The 19,679-nt window shown below is 37.8% G+C and overlaps 1 protein-coding gene across 1 annotated transcript; it reads right to left on the bottom strand.

Moving 5' to 3' along the window:
- Window positions 1-2,930: 2,930 nt before the first annotated feature.
- Window positions 2,931-18,730, bottom strand: pck1 (phosphoenolpyruvate carboxykinase 1 (soluble)). Its single transcript, XM_077247623.1, has 9 exons — window positions 18,427-18,730; window positions 17,123-17,353; window positions 15,998-16,182; window positions 11,806-12,009; window positions 11,459-11,646; window positions 10,528-10,690; window positions 8,596-8,820; window positions 6,093-6,320; window positions 2,931-4,527 (listed from the first exon to the last, which is right to left on the bottom strand). Exons 2-9 carry the CDS (start codon window positions 17,344-17,346, stop codon window positions 4,076-4,078), a joined length of 1,869 nt encoding a protein of 622 aa, XP_077103738.1. The 5' UTR covers window positions 17,347-17,353; window positions 18,427-18,730; the 3' UTR covers window positions 2,931-4,075.
- Between the last annotated feature and the right edge of the window lie 949 nt (window positions 18,731-19,679).

Raw genomic sequence — 19,679 nt, 5'->3', positions numbered from 1 at the left:
AGACGGGTGATTAGAACATTGTGGTTGATAGTATCGAAGGCAGCACTAAGGTCAAGGAGGATGAGAATGTTAAGTGAACCAGAGTCAGCAGACAGTAGAAGGTCGTTAACGATGCGCAGAAGGGCAGTCTCTGTACTGTGACATGAACGGAAACCAGATTGAAAAGGCTCATACAGGTCATGGTGATTAAGAAAGGTGTGTAGTTGTGAGGCCACCACTCTTTCCAACACCTTGGCCAGGAAGGGGAGGTTGGAGATAGGGCGGTAGTTACACAGAGTAATGGAAAACCAAATTCATGTGCTTTTCTATAAAAAAGACACCAACAGCAATCAAATTAAACACTGAGATGAAAGGGGAAATCATTGAACAAATCGAACAGGTGTAATATTTGTGATATTAGACTCTTAAAAGTCAAATCAAAAGCCTATCTTTAAAAATGAAGGCCAGAATAAATTGTTTCAGGACGATCAGGAATTGTTTAACAGTCGAATGTGCTTTTCTTTTTAAATACAATGATTTTGTCCGCTCTCAGACCAACCAAACCACCCTAAAGACCTTGAACGGCTTTATAATACTTTTAAAATTTTAGATAAAAAGCCCATATAAATCTTGTACTTAAATGTTTGAATAGACTTGCCCACCGAGCCATTTTGTATTTTTGTAATCAGACTGCAAAGTTTGAGATGCACGAGAGTAGCGACTGTAAACTTCCATTGTATCTTTTTCTCAGACTGCTTTTCCGTGAGCAAACCAATGGATCTCTCTCTATGCTGAGATAAAGACTTTAAAGGGATAGTTCACCCAAAAATGATAATTCTGTCAGTATTTACTCTCCCTCATGTTGTTCAACCCCGTAAGACCTTCGTTCATCTTCGGGACACGAATTAAGATATTTGTGATTAAATCTGAGAGCTGGATCACTCCTCCATAGGCTTCTAAGGGATTGAAACTTGTTCCCCGAAAAGTTATTAAAGACATCGTTAAAATAGTCCAAGTGACTACAGTGGCTCAATCTTAAGTTTATCAAGCGACGAGAATACTTTTTGTCACAAAAACAAAAACAAAAATAACGACTTTATTTCAACTATTGATTTCCTTCTCTGTGGGCGTCGAGTGTGTTCACTAGTGTAACAGCGCAGCGCTTCTGTGTTGTACGTCACACGCATCATCACACACATGACCAGCGTCGGCCAATAGTGAGCCTGCGTGTGACGTAGCTCTACGCTATCGCACTACGCTAACTGACTCGAGGCCCACAGAGAAGGAAATGAATAGTTGAAATAAAGTCGTTATTTTTGTTTGGTTTTGCGCACAAAAAGTATTCTCGTCGCTTGATAAACTTAAGATTGAGCCGCTGTAGTCACTTGGACTATTTTAACGATGTCTTTAATAACTTTTCGGGGTACAAGTGTCAATCCCTTAGAAGCCTATGGAGGAGTGATCCAGCTCTCAGATTTAATCACAAATATCTTAATTCGTATTGCGAAGATGAACGAAGGTCTTACAGGGTTGAACAACATGAGGGAGAGTAAATACTGACAGAATTGTCATATTTGGGTGACTATCCCTTTAACTGAACTGTCTACCTTCAAAAAACAGACAAAATCCTGTCTACAGCAACAACTGTGTGATCACACATGTCAAAACATGTTATTTGTGCTGTTTGGTTTTTTGGATCTTTTAATGTATTCACTGTTTATTTTTTCGGTTATCCATCTAATGTTATATTTAATATAAAACGCCCTTCTAGCGAATTAGCCTGTTGGCTATAAACACTAGCTATATGTTTAAGCTAAACGGGAGCTTCATCATTCATCAATGCCTCGTTAATGAGCGTTTATTTCTAAAAAAAAAATTTTTCATCTAATGAGTGACTTATGGAGAAGATCTTGTGTTCCTCCAGGAGAGATTCACACCAAAAACCATGACGATTACTAAATGAGTAATGTTTATTGACAAAAGGTCTGAAAGTTTAAAATAACTTTTACACATTTTTTTAATACTATATACTATACTATATAAACTATATATACTATATAAACACTACATGGGATTGCTTCGAGAAGATAATCTAAGTTTACTGTATCTGTTATCATCAAACTATAAATAAATAAATAAATTATATTTGCTAGTGATATAAGTTTTATATCGTAAACGTCTTGATAGAAAAGATATAGATATAGTCGAGTTTGGTGAAATATACTGCTTAATGTAGTCGCAGACAATAGTAGCCTACATCAGTATGTTGCGATCATAACTAACTATATTAGTCCACGATATCGTTCTGTTTATTCTCGGATTTGTCGTCTGTCACTTTAAACGCCCGAGCTCTTAAAGCAGGATGGCTTCTGATTGGCTGTCAATGTTTTTATTGTTCGCTGAAAGTGAGTCTGTGTATTTATTGTTATAGTCGTGGTGTGACTCTGCTGTTCTTTTATATTTAGAACGATTTCTAGAACTGTTTATTTATCGTTATAGTTTCGCTTCATATTTTCTTTATTTTTCTCCTATATTGTTTCCTAACTTTCCTGTTTGTTTGTAGTGATACAGTATTTGTGATCTTCATTAGTTTAATAGCCTTCAGTTTCAGTTATTATCATTATCATCAGTTATTATCTACTGATGAATTCACACTTGTATTTGTAATGTACAGAGAAACATTTCGTCACTAGTCTGCCAATATTATTTCACACATGACAGTATTAAAAGGTGAGAAATCATGTTGTTCTCATTACAGTAGTCTGTTACGCTCTTAAAGTCTTGTTTCTGCTTGCACTGAATGTTTTTCTGTGCCGTGTGTAAATCAAAGCATATGTACAGTATTTATGTGATGTATGTTTTATGTATATGTACGTTTATAAATGTAGCACCACATTTCCATTGTCTCCAGTGACAATAAAGCTCACTGTGATTAAAACACAAACACTAGGTTTACATTTAAATATCTTTATTATTAATATCTAGATATAAAAAGTAGATGGATAATAAGTAGATCTAGATATCAAAAAGCATAGAAATACAAAAATAATTTAAGACATTTAGAAAAGTGAAATGGTTGCAAACAGTGTAAAGTTTTCAGCCATAAAGCCTCCCACTGAATATATAAATGTGAACATGTAGTTGGACATTTTGCATCAATAATTTATAAGGTTAAATAACAAACAGTCCTTTAATTTCATTCATAGATGTCGTCAGATCTTCTGTCAGCTTGAAATGTAAGGGCTCAATCTGTGGAAGCTCTTCTTCTGAATTTGTTTATAGTTTATATCTTACAATTCCAAATTTTTCCTCAGAATTCCAAATTTATGTCTCACAATTTTGACTTTTTCCCCTCAGAATTCCAAGTTTATTTCTTACAATTCCAATTTTTTCCCTCTGAAATCCTAGATTATATCTCGGAATTCTGAATTTATATCTTACAATTCAAATTTTTTCCCTCTGAAATCCTAGATTATATCTCGGAATTCTGAGTTTATATCTTACAATTCCACATTTTCCCTCGGAATTCCAACTTTATATCTTATAATTCCAAAATTTTCCTCGGAATTCCAAGTGTATGTCTTACAATTACAATTTTTTAATCGGAATTCCGATTTTTTTCTCTCTCACAATTCCGACTTTTTCCCTTCAGAATTATGAGTTTATATCTTACAATTCCAAATTTTATCTTCGGAATTCCAAATTTATTTCTCACAATTCCGACTTTTTCCCCTCAGAATTCCAAGTTTATATCTTACAATTCCTAATTTTATCTTTGGAATTCCAAGTTTATATCTCACAATTCTGACTTTTTCCCCTCAGAATTCCAAGTTTATATCTTACAATTCCTAATTTTATCTTTGGAATTCTAAGTTTATATCTCACAATTCTGACTTTTTCCCCTCAGAATTCCAAGTTTACGTGTCACATTTCTGAGAAAAAAACATAATTGCAAGATAAAAAGTAGCAATTACCTCTTTTTTTTAACTTTGTTTTTTATTCCATAACGGGTTTCGGCCACTGATTAGAGGGCTAAAAATATTAAAAAGCTCTAAAATGAGAGTTTGATGTCTGCTGAGCGGCTTGAAAGCAGTTCTCACAGCCGTCTCACTCTCTGCTCCAGCATCTCCAGCTGTCGCTCCATCTCTCCGGGAAGGTCCTGGTTAACCTCGCGCTGGAAGTACGCTCGGATCTCCTCCACCTCCCGGGTCCAGAACTCGGCAGAGATGTGGAAGAGCTGATCCAGGTCCAGGTCCGATGGGAGACCTCTGAGGTTCAGGTCGACGGGCACAAACCCGACGGCGCTGGGCATCGCTCCGGCCTCGCCACTGATCCTGCGGAACATCCACTCCAGCACGCGGATGTTCTCCCCGAACCCGGGCCACAGGAACCGGCCCGACGCGCTCTTGCGGAACCAGTTGACGTGGAAGATCTTGGGCAGTTTGGCATCGGGACGATCCTGCATGCTCAACCAGTGGGACAGATACTGCCCGAAGTTATAGCCGAAGAACGGGCGCATGGCAAACGGGTCGTGCATGATGACTTTACCTGGACACAGCAACACACACTGCTTTACTATCTCACTTTCATTCACTTTCTCCAACATGATCATTTGGGCTGCGATATATAAAACGATATTTCGTCTTTCTGCAATGTATTAAAAAATAGTTTCGGCAGATTACCTTGAACAGGTGATTTTATTGTCCATTTGCAACCCTGAAAAGTTACTTTTTTTGAATGCCAAAAGCCATTTAGGGCTGACTGATTTAGGAAAAAGTTTCATAGTATGTTCTAAATAAAATAGATTATTGATGAAAATACCTTAAAAAATAGCATTTCTTTTTTTCTTTTAGTATTTATAATAATAGCATTATAATAGTAAAATAGACTTCGTTTGTCAAAATTGAATGTTTAATTAAATGTGTTACTTGCCGTTTCTTTTTAATTATTTGTGAAATTTACTAAAAATGATAGAGTGAAATTGTTTTTGACCAATTCAATATGACTATTTGAAATATAAAATATTATTAATTATTATGATTTTTTAGCGATTATTATCAAATAAACATAAAAAAATTAACTATATTGTAATAGCCTAACTATTGTACTGTAAAATAAAATTGAGTAATTTTTAAATTACAATAACATTTTTTACTTCATAATTTGAATGAATGAATCATTTATATATACCGTATATTAATTTCTTCATTTTCAAACTTGAATTTTGACGGGCTGCCGGCCAATAGAAGAATGCGCTGTGTGTTTCAGAGTGAAGCACTGCGCTGTGTGTCACTCATATAATTTTTAATAATTAATAATTATTGCATTCAATTTTAATTCATTTAGTTGAATATTTTTTTTTGTTGCCTTTTTAACAATTGCATTTATCCACAGTAACTTACATTGTATTCAAGCTATACATATATATTTTTTTAACTCTTTTTTCAAGAAATCAACTATTATAACTACTCCAGTCGCACATTTACTTAATTAAATTTGACCATATCGTGACATCCTTTTTATTTCGATATATGGTGCAGCCCTAATGACAGTATATACAGTCAAACCAAAATATATTCAGACTCCTTCAATATTTCTCACATTATCAGTTTATTCGCTGTAGTTTAGAAAATGGTAATAAAATATGACGTTATGAACTCAGTTGATATTTGACTGGTTTTGTCCGTCCTTCTGTTAGACTCTCACACATGAATTATGTTGAATATCTGTCAGCTGTTAAATTTAACTACACAATTAGATAATACCAGTTTAGCTCAACCAGTTACCAAGCAATGCTTCATGTTGTTCAGTCTGTGGTGTAAAAAGCTGCATTAGTTATTAAAGACTGCTAAAAATTAAAGTAGTCCAATTTATGAAGACCTTTTGCGTATAATATTTCACAGTTTACTTTATTTTGCTCTCTTTACTTACATAAACGAACTAATAAACGAAGTCCTGCACACACTAGTAAAAACATATAAAAAAATATATCTTGTGTCTGAATAATTTTGACTGTATATATAAATCACAGTAACACTTGTACTTTTTTTAAGCTCTCGTTAGTTAATGCATTAGTTAATAAGAACTAATTATGATCAGTATAGTTAACTCACCTGTGTGTTCGGCGGCCGCCGTGGCTTCGGATCTCATGGCCGCTCCCACAAACACTCCGTGCGACCAATCGAAGGCCTCGTACACCAGCGGGACGCCCTCGGGCCGACGCCCCCCGAAGATCACGGCCTCGATGGGAACGCCTTCGGGAGACTCCCACTGCGGGTCGATGATGGGACACTGGGCGGCCGGCGTGCAGAAGCGGGAGTTGGGATGAGCGCACGGCTCGGCTGGAAGAGAGAGAAGGCGTTATCATCGAGAAGAACCGGATCAGGACTGCGTTTACGAAAATCAGCATCGGTAGCCAAATATAGTCACAAGTTCTGTCGTTATCATCAGTTCAACGAGTCGTGTTTCCCGAAACCATCGTTCTAACGAAGATTCGCACACAGCATCGCAGAGTTGTGTGTGTGTGAGCGACAGATCTCCTGTGATTAGAAGAGTTTCTTGTTTTCATGACGTGTGACTCAATAAATCCTGATCTTGAGGAAAATAATCAAGCTGACATTCATACAATCATATCTTTTATTTAGAACACATACAAAAGTCATTTACGTCTTTTAGTTTGTCAGGAGATTTAAAGTGTAGTTTCTGAGGAGTGCGCATGTGTGAACGAGCTCGAGTGTGTGAGATGAAGCTGATGAACGTGCTTCAACATTTCTCTCTGAACCGCTAGGAAATTAAATTGGATGGAATGGAGGATTTTAACTGATGAGATGATTGACAGGGCAGTTTACGGTGACAGGATGATTGACAGGGCAGTTTACGGAGACAGGATGATTGACAGAGCAGTTTACGGTGACAGGATGATTGACAGGGCGGTTAACGGTGACAGGATGATTGACAGGGCAGTTTACGGTGACAGGATGATTGACAGGGCGGTTTACGGTGACAGGATGATTGACAGGGCCGTTTACGGTGACAGGATGATTGACAGGGCGGTTAACAGTGACAGGATGATTGACAGGGCAGTTTACGGTGACAGGATGATTGACAGGGCAGTTTACGGTGACAGGATGATTGACAGGGCAGTTTACGGTGACAGGATGATTGACAGGGCGGTTTACGGTGACAGGATGATTGACAGGGTAGTTTACGGTGACAGGATGATTGACAGGGCAGTTTACGGTGACAGGATGATTGACAGGGCGGTTTACGGTGACAGGATGATTGACAGGGCGGTTACGGTGACAGGATGATTGACAGGGCAGTTTACGGTGACAGGATGATTGACAGGGCGGTTTACGGTGACAGGATGATTGACAGGGCAGTTTACGGTGACAGGATGATTGACAGGGCAGTTTACGGTGACAGGATGATTGACAGGGCGGTTTACGGTGACAGGATGATTGACAGGGCAGTTTACGGTGACAGGATGATTGACAGGGCGGTTTACGGTGACAGGACGGTGACAGGATGATTGACAGGGCAGATCACCGTAAACTGCCCTGTCAATCATTTACGGTGACAGGATGATTGACAGGGCAGTTTACGGTGACAGGATGATTGACAGGGCAGTTTACGGTGACAGGATGATTGACAGGGCGGTTTACGGTGACAGGATGATTGACAGGGCAGTTTATGGTGACAGGATGATTGACAGGGCAGTTTACGGTGACAGGATGATTGACAGGGCAGTTTACGGTGACAGGATGATTGACAGGGCAGTTTATGGTGACAGGATGATTGACAGGGCAGTTTACGGTGACAGGATGATTGACAGGGCAGTTTACGGTGACAGGATGATTGACAGGGCAGTTTACGGTGACAGGATGATTGACAGGGCAGTTTACGGTAGGATGCACGCGACAGATCTTTCAGTTAAAGGTGACGTGATAGTATGTCCCAAAGCTAAAGCTTTTTCTTCACAAAAAGAGTACATACTTTTAGGGCGTAGTATAAGTAGGCGAATTGGGACACAGCCTATGATTGAATCTGGAAATAAAGCAAAATAACTGAGAAAAATGCGAATTATTCCTCAGATGCCATGTCTAATTTATAGCAAAACATCTCGCATTAATTTGATCACAAACAGATTCATTAACAGTAGTTATTACTCTAATACCTGTGTGACATCATTAACTAAAGTGGTTGAACGACCAATTTGCGACAAAAGCTTCAGGAAACGTCGTGACTCGGTACTGGATTTCTTCAGCTAAGCGTCGCACTACAGAAGTGAAGCTGCGAGTGACAGCGATGTACGGGAAACACACTCCAGATTACTTCCTGTCTCTATGAAGCGCCTCCTTCTGAAAAGCACACTGTGCTCTGATTGGTCGGCTGGATCAGTGTGTTGTGATTGGTCGAGCGCTTCGAGTGTGTTTGGGAAATGTCCCGCCCCTTACCATAACCGCCAGTTTAACACACTACTAACTAACTCACCCAGGCCCCACTCCTTTATTACGGGAAACACACTCCTGATCTGACGAACATCAGTGTCCTACCGTCAACATTGTTGTATAATTATGTGCTCTATAAATAAATTGTAATTCTAGTTGTAATCACCGTCCTCCGGCGTCCAGGGCCGGTTCTTCCAGGACTTCAGGGTCGTTCCCTCGGGCAGATCCTCATCCATGCCTTCCCAGAACACCCCGCCGGCGCTGGTCTCGGCCACGTTGGTGAAGATGGTGTTCTGGCGGATGGTGTCCATGGCGTTCGGGTTGGTTTTGGTGGAGGTTCCTGGAGCCACACCGAAGAAACCGTTCTCTGGGTTGATGGCTCTGAGATTCCCTTCAGCACAACGACAGAGGACATCAACCGAAAGAGCCAAAAACTGCATATTTCTTAATAATAATAGATATATGATTTGTTTTAGCTGGACGCCTATAGAGCTGGGATGATGCATTTTTGAAACGAGCATTTTAACTCTTGCGTTTCCATCGTCCTTAAAGTCTATGGAAGCAACTTTACGCCACAGAATGAAAAGTAAAAAAGGTAATACTGACTTTTTATCTCAGAATTGCGAGATATCAAGTCGCAATTGAGAGAAATAGACTTTATAACACGCAATTGCGATAAAAAAAGTCAGAATTGCCAATTTATTTATTCGCAACTCTGACTTTATTTCATGAAACTCTGAATTTATATCTCGCAACTCTGACTTTATATCACGCAATTCTGACTTTATATCTCGCAACTCTGACTTTATTTCATGAAACTCTGACTTTATATCTCGCAACTCTGACTTTATATCACGCAACTCTGACTTTATATCACGCAATTCTGACTTTATAACACGCAATTCTGACTTTATATCACGCAATTCTGACTTTATATCTCGCAATTCTGACTTTATATCTCGCAACTCTGACTTTATATCTCGCATTTCTGACTTTATATCTCGCAACTCTGACTTTATATCACGCAATTCTGACTTTATATCTCGCAACTCTGACTTTATATCACGCAATTCTGACTTTATATCACGCAATTCTGACTTTATATCTCGCAATTCTGACTTTATATCTCGCAACTCTGACTTTATATCTCGCAATTCTGACTTTATATCACGCAATTCTGACTTTATATCACGCAATTCTGACTTTATATCTCGCAATTCTGACTTTATATCTCGCAACTCTGACTTTATATCTCGCAATTCTGACTTTATATCTCGCAACTCTGACTTTATATCAGGCAATTCTGACTTTATATCTCGCAATTCTGACTTTATATCACGCAACTCTGACTTTATATCTCGCAATTCTGACTTTATATCTCGCAACTCTGACTTTATATCACGCAACTCTGACTTTATATCTCGCAATTCTGACTTTATATCTCGCAATTCTGACTTTATATCACGCAACTCTGACTTTATATCTCGCAATTCTGACTTTATATCTCGCAACTCTGACTTTATATCAGGCAATTCTGACTTTATATCACGCAATTCTGACTTTATATCTCGCAACTCTGACTTTATATCTCGCAATTCTGACTTTTTATCACGCAATTCTGACTTTATATCTCGCAACTCTGACTTTATATCACACAATTCTGACTTTATATCACGCAATTCTGACTTTATATCTCGCAATTCTGACTTTATATCTCGCAACTATGACTTTATATCTCGCAATTCTGACTTTATATCTCGCAATTCTGACTTTATATCTTGCAATTGCGACTTTATAACACGCTTCTCGCAATACTGAGAAATAAAGTCAGAATTGTGAGATGTAAACGCGCAATTATGAGATATAAAGTCCCAATTATCTTTTAAAATGCTTTATTCTGTGGCGGAAACAAGCTTCCATAAAAGTCAGTGTGTTTTTTGCATGTTTTTAATGCACAGATCTTATTTTCTGCAATAATCCAAAAGCCAATGAACAAATCCTATTGGGTTTTTGTCGAGGGCACTTATGGGTCGCCTTCTCACACACACACACACACACACACACTCCATCACTGAACACTAAACACAGCTCTCTGTACCTTCGGTGTCGAATTTCATCCAGGCGATGTCGTCTCCCACACACTCCAGCTTCCAGCCCGGCAGAGACGGCTTCAACATGGCCAGGTTAGTTTTCCCACAAGCGCTCGGGAACGCCGCCGCAAAATACTTCTTCTGTCCCGCCGGGTTAGTGATGCCCAGGATCTGCAGGAGCGCATCATACTCACATTACTCGGTACTCGAGGAAACAGAATCAGAGACAGAATTATCTGTGAATGTGAGTGTTTAATGGAGCTGTCAATCTTCATTCAAAAAAAAAATTTTTTTAGTGTTATCTGCATATATTTGGATCTTAACAATTTTTTGCATTCAATTTGAATTCCTTTAGTTGCTGTTTTACCATTTTCAGTTATGCATTTGGCAGATGGCTTTATACACAGTGACTTAAAAAAATTATTTTCATCTGTTTTTGCAAGAAATGCATATATATACTGCTTGATATTGCAAACTTTATTATGTAAATGTATTAAAATGTTGTTTTTATTAAATATATTTAATAAAAACATATATGCTGCTTGATATTGCAAACTTTATTTTTTAAATGTATAAAAATATTTTTATTAAATATATTTAATAAAAAACACAAAGGCTATATATGCTGCTTGATATTGCAATTATTTTAATTTATTAAAATGTTATTTTTAATGTGTATATATATATATATTTAAAGAAATATATTTTTTTATACATAATCATGTAGTAATTTTGTTATAATTCATATAGTTATATAGAAGTCTTGAACAATCGCAAAAAAACTTTTAACAATAAGGTAGATAGGACATTAAAATAATGTAAACTATAGATGTTTGTCTGTGTTTGGAAGGTGTGTGTCCTGTCATTGACAGACACTGAGTGACTGTAAGTCGAGTTAATGGTGGATCTGGATGTGATGTGAGTTTATCTGAGACTGACCAGCATGTGTTCGGCCAGCCAGCCCTCCTCTTTAGCGATGCGAGACGCGATTCGAAGAGCGAAACACTTCTTTCCCAGCAGAGAGTTCCCACCGTACCCACTGCCGAACGACACGATGCTCCTCTGCTCCGGGATGTGGGCGATCAGGGTGAGATCCGGGTTACAGGGCCAGTTATTCACCAGCGGCTCTGAGAGACAGAGAGAGAGAGAGAGAGAGAGAGAGTGACATTTTTTTTGCATAGTGTTATTAATGCTTTGGCAATGTAAAGATTTCTTTCACCATGCCAATAAGGCTATTTGAATCTTTGAGAGAGAGAGAGAGATTCATGAATCTCACTAGTACTCACTCTTGAGGGGAAGTGGGCATCCCACCGAGTGCAGGCATCTCACAAACTCTCCGTTCCCGAGTGCGTTCAGAACGACCTTTCCCACGCGGGTCATGATCCTCATACTGGCCACAACATACGGGGAGTCAGTCAGTTCCACACCGATCTTCGAGAGCGGAGACCCGACCGGACCCATGCTGAACGGGATCACGTACATCACACGACCTGAGGACAGACACGGTGTCATTCTTCAAACATTACGGGAACGTTACACTGTCATTCTTCAAACATTACGGGAACGTTACACTGTATCATTCTTCAAACATTACGGGAACGTTACACTGTCATTCTTCAAACATTACGGGAACGTTACACTGTATCATTCTTCAAACATTACGGGAACGTTACACTGTCATTCTTCAAACATTACGGGAACGTTACACTGTATCATTCTTCAAACATTACGGGAACGTTACACTGTATCATTCTTCAAACATTACGGGAACGTTACACTGTCATTCTTCAAACATTACGGGAACGTTACACTGTGTCATTCTTCAAACATTACGGGAACGTTACACTGTATCATTCTTCAAACATTACGGGAACGTTACACTGTCATTCTTCAAACATTACGGGAACGTTACACTGTATCATTCTTCAAACATTACGGGAACGTTACACTGTATCATTCTTCAAACATTACGGGAACGTTACACTGTCATTCTTCAAACATTACGGGAACGTTACACTGTCATTCTTCAAACATTACGGGAACGTTACACTGTATCATTCTTCAAACATTACGGGAACGTTACACTGTATCATTCTTCAAACATTACGGGAACGTTACACTGTATCATTCTTCAAACATTACGGGAACGTTACACTGTGTCATTCTTCAAACATTACGGGAACGTTACACTGTCATTCTTCAAACATTACGGGAACGTTACACTGTCATTCTTCAAACATTACGGGAACGTTACACTGTCATTCTTCAAACATTACGGGAACGTTACACTGTGTCATTCTTCAAACATTACGGGAACGTTACACTGTATCATTCTTCAAACATTACGGGAACGTTACACTGTCATTCTTCAAACATTACGGGAACGTTACACTGTCATTCTTCAAACATTACGGGAACGTTACACTGTATCATTCTTCAACCATTACGGGAACGTTACACTGTCATTCTTCAAACATTACGGGAACGTTACACTGTATCATTCTTCAAACATTACGGGAACGTTACACTGTCATTCTTCAAACATTACGGGAACGTTACACTGTATCATTCTTCAAACATTACGGGAACGTTACACTGTCATTCTTCAAACATTACGGGAACGTTACACTGTATCATTCTTCAAACATTACGGGAACGTTACACTGTCATTCTTCAAACATTACGGGAACGTTACACTGTATCATTCTTCAAACATTACGGGAACGTTACACTGTATCATTCTACAAACATTACGGGAACTTTACACTGTCATTTTTCAAAGATTAGGGGAACGTTACACTGTCATTCTTCAAACATTACGGGAACGTTACACTGTATCATTCTTCAAACATTACGGGAACGTTACACTGTCATTCTTCAAACATTACGGGAACGTTACACTGTATCATTCTTCAAACATTACGGGAACGTTACACTATATCATTCTTCAAACATTACGGGAACGTTACACTGTCATTCTTCAAAAATTACGGGAACGTTACACTGTCATTCTTCAAACATTATGGGAACGTTACACTGTATCATTCTTCAAACATTACGGGAACGTTACACTGTCATTCTTCAAACATTACGGGAACGTTACACTGTATCATTCTTCAAACATTACGGGAACGTTACACTGTCATTCTTCAAACATTACGGGAACGTTACACTGTATCATTCTTCAAACATTACGGGAACGTTACACTGTATCATTCTTCAAACATTACGGGAACGTTACACTGTCATTCTTCAAACATTACGGGAACGTTACACTGTGTCATTCTTCAAACATTACGGGAACGTTACACTGTATCATTCTTCAAACATTACGGGAACGTTACACTGTCATTCTTCAAACATTACGGGAACGTTACACTGTATCATTCTTCAAACATTACGGGAACGTTACACTGTCATTCTTCAAACATTACGGGAACGTTACACTGTATCATTCTTCAAACATTACGGGAACGTTACACTGTATCATTCTTCAAACATTACGGGAACGTTACACTGTCATTCTACAAACATTACGGGAACGTTACACTGTGTCATTCTTCAAACATTACGGGAACGTTACACTGTATCATTCTTCAAACTTTACGGGAACGTTACACTGTCATTCTTCAAACATTACGGGAACGTTACACTGTATCATTCTTCAAACATTACGGGAACGTTACACTGTCATTCTTCAAACATTATGGGAACGTTACACTGTATCATTCTTCAAACATTACGGGAACGTTACACTGTATCATTCTTCAAACATTACGGGAACGTTACACTGTCATTCTTCAAACATTACGGGAACGTTACACTGTCATTCTTCAAACATTATGGGAACGTTACACTGTATCATTCTTCAAACATTACGGGAACGTTACACTGTATCATTCTTCAAACATTACGGGAACGTTACACTGTCATTCTTCAAACATTACGGGAACGTTACACTGTCATTCTTCAAACATTACGGGAACGTTACACTGTATCATTCTTCAAACATTACGGGAACGTTACACTGTATCATTCTTCAAACATTACGGGAACGTTACACTGTATCATACTTCAAACATTACGGGAACGTTACACTGTCATTCTTCAAACATTACGGGAACGTTACACTGTCATTCTTCAAAGATTACGGGAACGTTACACTGTATCATTCTTCAAACATTACGGGAACGTTACACTGTATCATTCTTCAAACATTACGGGAACGTTACACTGTCATTCTTCAAACATTACGGGAACGTTACACTGTCATTCTTCAAAGATTACGGGAACGTTACACTGTATCATTCTTCAAACATTACGGGAACGTTACACTGTCATTCTTCAAAGATTACGGGAACGTTACACTGTCATTCTTCAAACATTACGGGAACGTTACACTGTCATTCTTCAAACATTACGGGAACGTTACACTGTATCATTCTTCAAACATTACGGGAACGTTACACTGTCATTCTTCAAAGATTACGGGAACGTTACACTGTATCATTCTTCAAACATTACGGGAACGTTACACTGTCATTCTTCAAAGATTACGGGAACGTTACACTGTATCATTCTTCAAACATTACGGGAACGTTACACTGTATCATTCTTCAAACATTACGGGAACGTTACACTGTCATTCTTCAAACATTACGGGAACGTTACACTGTCATTCTTCAAACATTACGGGAACGTTACACTGTCATTCTTCAAACATTACGGGAACGTTACACTGTATCATTCTTCAAACATTACGGGAACGTTACACTGTCATTCTTCAAAGATTACGGGAACGTTACACTGTATCATTCTTCAAACATTACGGGAACGTTACACTGTATCATTCTTCAAACATTACGGGAACGTTACACTGTCATTCTTCAAACATTACGGGAACGTTACACTGTCATTCTTCAAAGATTACGGGAACGTTACACTGTATCATTCTTCAAACATTACGGGAACGTTACACTGTATCATTCTTCAAACATTACGGGAACGTTACACTGTATCATTCTTCAAACATTACAGGAACGTTTTATTTGAATGTTGTCTGAACGTTCTGAAACAAGTTGTAACATTTAAAAGACATTCCATGAATGATATATAAATATGTTTTTATTCTTTTATGTTTTTAACGTTTTGACAACATTATTAAGTTCCCCTGTGGTGAAAATCCAGCTTTTAATGTTGTTTATGTGTCTATGTGGTGTCTTTAATATGCTTTAAGACAAACCATGTGTAAATTCATAAGTCGACAGCATTGCTGAGTATTTTCTGCTTAAAACTGCAGTGAACCAAAGACAGTCTCAGAAACACGCTTTGAAATCGCTGGTGTTTCTGACGTCACAAACTACCTTGTAACCAATTAATTTAAACATTTAAATATGTCATTTTGGTGATCAAAGATGAGTTTTAAGGGATAAAATGATTGACTACAGAGGACTTTAACGTGACTGGACGCTTGTGTACCTTTCATGCACCCGGGGAAGCGCAGGTTCATGGCTTTGTCCCATTCCTCGGGTGACATCCATCGGCCGAGTTCACTGACGCCTCCTCCTCGAGGTGAAGGAACCGTGTCTCGCTGCTCCGGGGTCACGATCACCGTCTTACTCTCGACTCGAGCCACGTCTCGTGGGTCTGTGCGCGCCAGCCAGCTGGAGAACACCAGAGACACTCACAAACACTGGAAAACTGCAGTCATTTACACCCGATCCTGATACATGATGTGCTCCGGTACTGATGAATGTCTGTTTAAATCAGATTTAACTCTCTGCTGCTCTTCACATGTCGGTCAGAAACATGCATTTCAATGAAATTAATGTACTACCTTTTAGTTCTATAATGTTTTTTTATTTAATATTTTGTATTTTTAGTTGTTTTATGGTACTAAATTATGTTTACAGTATTTAAAATCCATTTATTCACGTTTTGAGCATAGACCTGAAAATGAAATGTCCAAATTAAACTGTAGTAAATCTTGAATGCTTTAGAGCGACAGACTAAAGTTTGATCTCTTTTCAAAGACGACACTTGGCAGATTATTGCTGAAGTGAAAAAAGTTTAAAAAAATTAAATACATTTGTTTTTACATTTATTGTTATGAAAAATGTACAAAAATACTATTTTTAATTTTTATATGAACTATAAAATATTTGAAATATTTTCAAAAACATGATTTACTCTAAAACTGTAAGAAAATCAAAGCCATAAATCTAAACAAGTAGTGTTCCACATGTGAGCTGATATCTCAGTAAATGAGCGTTCAGTGAGAGGTTGCAGTTCCAGACGCTTCCACTAGAGGAACTTCGTCTCATTCGTTTCCAATCCGTCATTTCTGACGCGAGGAACACAAGTGTGAATATTGTTTCAGGACTGTTTAACCTGTTCAGGTCATGTCCATGAATTTTTTGTGTGTGTTTACATAGCAAGTGCCAAACCCTTTACCAAGTTTCGTACCATTCCGATGAGGAAAAAATTGTTTTACATTTTTTTTTCCTATTCAAGGACTGCAGAGCTCCAGAGGGTTAAAGTTCCTCTATCTCTTCACTATCATGAGTTTGTGTTTGTCCCTGTCAGAGAGGATGAGTGTCGTACCAGTTGTTGTACTTGTGTAGTTGTGTGATGACGCCCTGCTCCTCCAGCAGACTCAGCACGGCCCGGTTCTCCTCGTCGGATCCGTCACACATGTGGAGTGAGTCCGGTTGGCAGAGACTCACACTGTTCTCGATGAACTCTCGCAGCGCTGGACTCAGATCCGCCGTGACGTCCTGCAGGACTCGAGACAAGGCCCGGTTCTGAGACTGCAGCTGAGGAGGCATGATGATCCTGCAACACACCACGGTTAGTTTCGTAAACGAAAACTGAAACTAAGACTAAAACTATTGGTCAAAAAACATTTTCGTAAACTGAAATAAAATGAAAAATTCATAAAAAATGAAAATCTAAAACTAAACGAAACTAACAACAGTTACTGAAAAACTAACCGAAATAAAAAAATAATTAGCAAAAATAAATAATCGTTTTCGTAATTAATAAGCGTTTTACTGTGGTGGAAAATCTGGGAAATATGGCGCTTCAAATCGATGGGGTGATTTACCGCAGGATTTTTCATACTTTTTAGTTAAGTTGTATTAATTTGGTTCTTTGTTAAATCTGAAACTATTATTTTATTTTATTATTAAGATGTAAACTAAAACTTACATAACCATTATTGAAACTAACTAAAACTAAACTGTAATTTAAAGTAAAATTGAAAACGATATTAAAATAACACAAACAAAAAAAATCTATATTTGAAAATGCAAAACTATTATAACCTTGCAACACTCACACACACACACACACACACACACACAGCAGACTTCAGTGAGTGTTTTTGATTTATACTGAATGATCACTCTATTCATGCATGCTAGAACCGTACAGTATCCTGACACAACTAATATTCAAAGCCTTTTAGACCCCAAAACATCATGATCATCATCCTCATCATCATCATCATCATCATATCTATCAGTTACAAACCCCCAATGTATACATGAAACATTAATATTATAAAATTAGTTTCTATTTAGTTACAGTATTTTATTTAATTCTGCTTACTTTAGTAATGTAATGTAATGTTTCAGAAAACATTCAAAAGTAACTTAAATATTTGAAGAATGCTTGAATGGAACGTTCGCATAACGTTTTTAAACGTTTAAAAAGCTGCACCTTTATGAACTTTAAGAAGTATTTTTTTCATAATTTAATCATTGGTACTTTGATGTACTGTTAAATGCATGATTTACTTGTTATGCAATAGTTAACATTTTTAATAAAGTAATGATTAATCAAATGTAATATATTTAACAGATTAATAACAGATATTTTTTATATATATAATAATAATAGTTTACCTTAAGTGTTGTATAAATGATTCAGCAGCTCTTCATCAGTCAGTGAGGATGAGGAGGGTCATCAGTGTTCTGCTCAATGTGTGTGACAGTCAGTCTTATATACAACACTGACCTGAGGAGGAGGAACACACACACACACACACACACACACACACACACACACACACATACACACCGAACGGACGCATGTCGTTGCTTCAGTTAATCATTGAATCATTTCACTGTTCGTTTGGGAAAATACCTGATCGGACTGGTGCCTAAATCGACCTTTGACCCGTTCCGAGGTCATGCAACGGCTGAACATGCAACGTCACGGAGGAGGAGTGACGTCATGTACCGCTCGCGCGGTGATTGGTCGGTGAGCTGGAGGCTCGTCCTCGCGCGCACTCAGCATTTTCTGCGAGAGAATTATTATTTTATTTTTTTACATTTTATAATGAATAATTCAGTCATCGACATCACGTTATAACAACCTAATTCTTGTGCTTTCATCATTTTAAACATTTAATTTCTGTAAATGAGTAAAGATTTTCTTCATCTGTAGGACAGATAAAGTGAACTGAATGTAATGAAGCACTAGAGAGCAAAATCAGAAACTTGATTTATTTTAGTATTACAGGAAGAACGTTTGTTCATAACTTTGAGAGAATTTTAACAGCTAAAGTTCTAAAGCATGAAAAGTAAGTGTAGGTTGCCTATATTTTATGCATAACTGTAATTGGACATCAGCTCGCCATTAAAAATAAGAATATTATGCTTCAACACGTGGAGAAATGAGACATGACTGTCATAAGATGAAAACAAACAAACTCAAACACGTAGAACAGGACAAGAAGAGTATGTGACAGGCTTATCTGAAGACTTGTGCTTGTTTTGGTTAATGCAAACCTTTAAGTCACAAAAAGATAAGAACCGGATGGCTTTAACAACATCTGATAAACTGTGATAAATACAGTCAATGAACAACTGCATGTTATACAACAGCTTGTGTCTTAGACTTCAGTTATCAATCAAACTCTCGTCTTGTATATTCTGTGTTCTTGTTTATCTTCTCAGATCATCAGCTGTAGTTCATGCACTGCCATTCATATATGTTTTACTGAAACTGCTTTTGCAAACCAAAATTTTGGATACCAGTGGAAATTCACAATGCTCTATTCCAATATCCGACACCACAGCTAAAACTACCAGCCTAACAATATAAATTTAAAACATTATTAAGGAATCAGTAATAAAGTAAGAACAAATAATCA

Source organism: Siphateles boraxobius, unplaced genomic scaffold, assembly GCF_051911475.1.
Source record: "Siphateles boraxobius isolate OS27281-9 unplaced genomic scaffold, OSU_SipBor_1 109, whole genome shotgun sequence".
In the NCBI taxonomy this organism is placed as follows: Eukaryota; Metazoa; Chordata; class Actinopteri; order Cypriniformes; family Leuciscidae; genus Siphateles; species Siphateles boraxobius.
The sequence above is the reverse complement of the archived record's forward strand: the minus strand, read 5'-3'. Positions and strand labels throughout refer to the sequence as shown.

What these genes read in the sequence shown, in the direction of transcription:
- pck1 (XM_077247623.1), bottom strand. Translation starts at nt 17,346, where the DNA reads ATGCCTCCTCAGCTGCAGTCTCAGAACCGGGCCTTGTCTCGAGTCCTG. An exon ending in GCCCTGGACGCCGGAGGACG is followed by an intron (nt 6,321 to 8,595) that starts GTGATTACAACT and finishes TCTCTCTTCCAG; the next exon opens with CCGAGCCGTGCGCTCATCCC. An exon ending in GGCGGCCGCCGAACACACAG is followed by an intron (nt 4,528 to 6,092) that starts GTGAGTTAACTA and finishes TGCTGTGTCCAG; the next exon opens with GTAAAGTCATCATGCACGAC.